Source organism: Galeopterus variegatus, unplaced genomic scaffold (assembly GCF_000696425.1).
Source record: "Galeopterus variegatus unplaced genomic scaffold, G_variegatus-3.0.2 Scaffold35417, whole genome shotgun sequence".
Classification (NCBI taxonomy): Eukaryota; Metazoa; Chordata; class Mammalia; order Dermoptera; family Cynocephalidae; genus Galeopterus; species Galeopterus variegatus.
The window spans coordinates 5,311-6,406 of record NW_007761528.1 but is presented as its reverse complement, the minus strand read 5'-3'; the positions used below and the strand labels follow the sequence as shown (position 1 = coordinate 6,406).

The window sequence follows — 1,096 nt, the reverse complement described above, 5'->3', positions numbered from 1 at the left end:
AACCAGTGAGTGGACCGGTCTCTATATGGGATCCGAACCCTCGGCAGGAGCGCCACCACTCCCAAGCGCTGCACTACCGAGTGCGCCACCGGACCAGCCCCATATCTTTAATTTTTAATCATTAAGAAAATTTTAAATCATTTCTTTGTAGAAGGGTGGTTGGCATTTCCCCAAATAATACAAATACAAAATATGTATTTATTTTTTTAACTTTTTAAATTAAATATTGAACAACTCATGGAACTTCAGTCATGGAATACCTTTTTTTAAGTATGTAAATTATATCCCAGTACCAGTTTATTCCCTGATGTCATCAATGAAGAAGAAGAGTAGCCTCCACATACATCATAAATATGTTGGGAGATGATTATTGTTTTATTACCTGTTATATTTTCTCACTTAATTTATATTACATTTAAATAAAGCATTTGTAAATAAATTGCCAAGTTCATGCTCCAAACAGCTTGTGTATATTTTAGTCTACTATGTAAACGAAGATGAGAGAGACCAAAATCTACCTAGGGTTGTGAAATCTTTTCTCATTCTAATGCATATTGAAGAACAAATTGAAGTTATAACAAAATAAAATATTTTGAGCATCTCATGAAGAAGTTTTGTAGATTTTCTTTAATGAATGCTTTCATATTTTCTAGTTGAATAAAATGTCAGTCATGTAATCTTTGAGTCAGAGGGAGATTATTTCAACCTCTCACTTAATCCGTAATGGTTTCTGATTTTTTCTTAGACATTTAGTCAAATCCTTGTAAGTATATTTATAATAGATGCCACCTTCTCAGATAAGAAATCTCTGTCAAATGAATTGCTAAAATTATTTTTAGGTCAGGAAATTTATTATTTTTTTAAAAGAGCTTAGAAATCATCCAAAGAAGCTATCAACGGAGAACGTTTGCTATATTTTCTCATGGTTTAATGCACCCTCTAGTAAAACTCAGCAGTCAACTTTTTAAAATCTCAGTGGTTTTAATATATTTGTGGCATTTTTCTTAGGGATAGTAAAGCACTGAAGGATGAAAATCTACCTCCTGTCATCTGCCAGGATGTTGAAAATCTCCAGTAAGTGTCAAATTTAATTAGA

General features: G+C 32.2%; 1 protein-coding gene across 1 annotated transcript in view; it reads left to right on the top strand.

The window, feature by feature from the left end:
• Window positions 1-991: 991 nt before the first annotated feature.
• LOC103584019 (nucleoporin p58/p45-like) overlaps window positions 992-1,096 on the top strand; it is a gene marked incomplete at both ends in the record, with an annotated part of 5,069 nt that continues 4,964 nt past the window's right edge. The window contains one exon of the mRNA XM_008565169.1: window positions 992-1,074. Within this exon, the coding sequence (XP_008563391.1) occupies window positions 992-1,074 (83 nt within the window). The remainder of the gene's footprint in view (window positions 1,075-1,096) is intronic.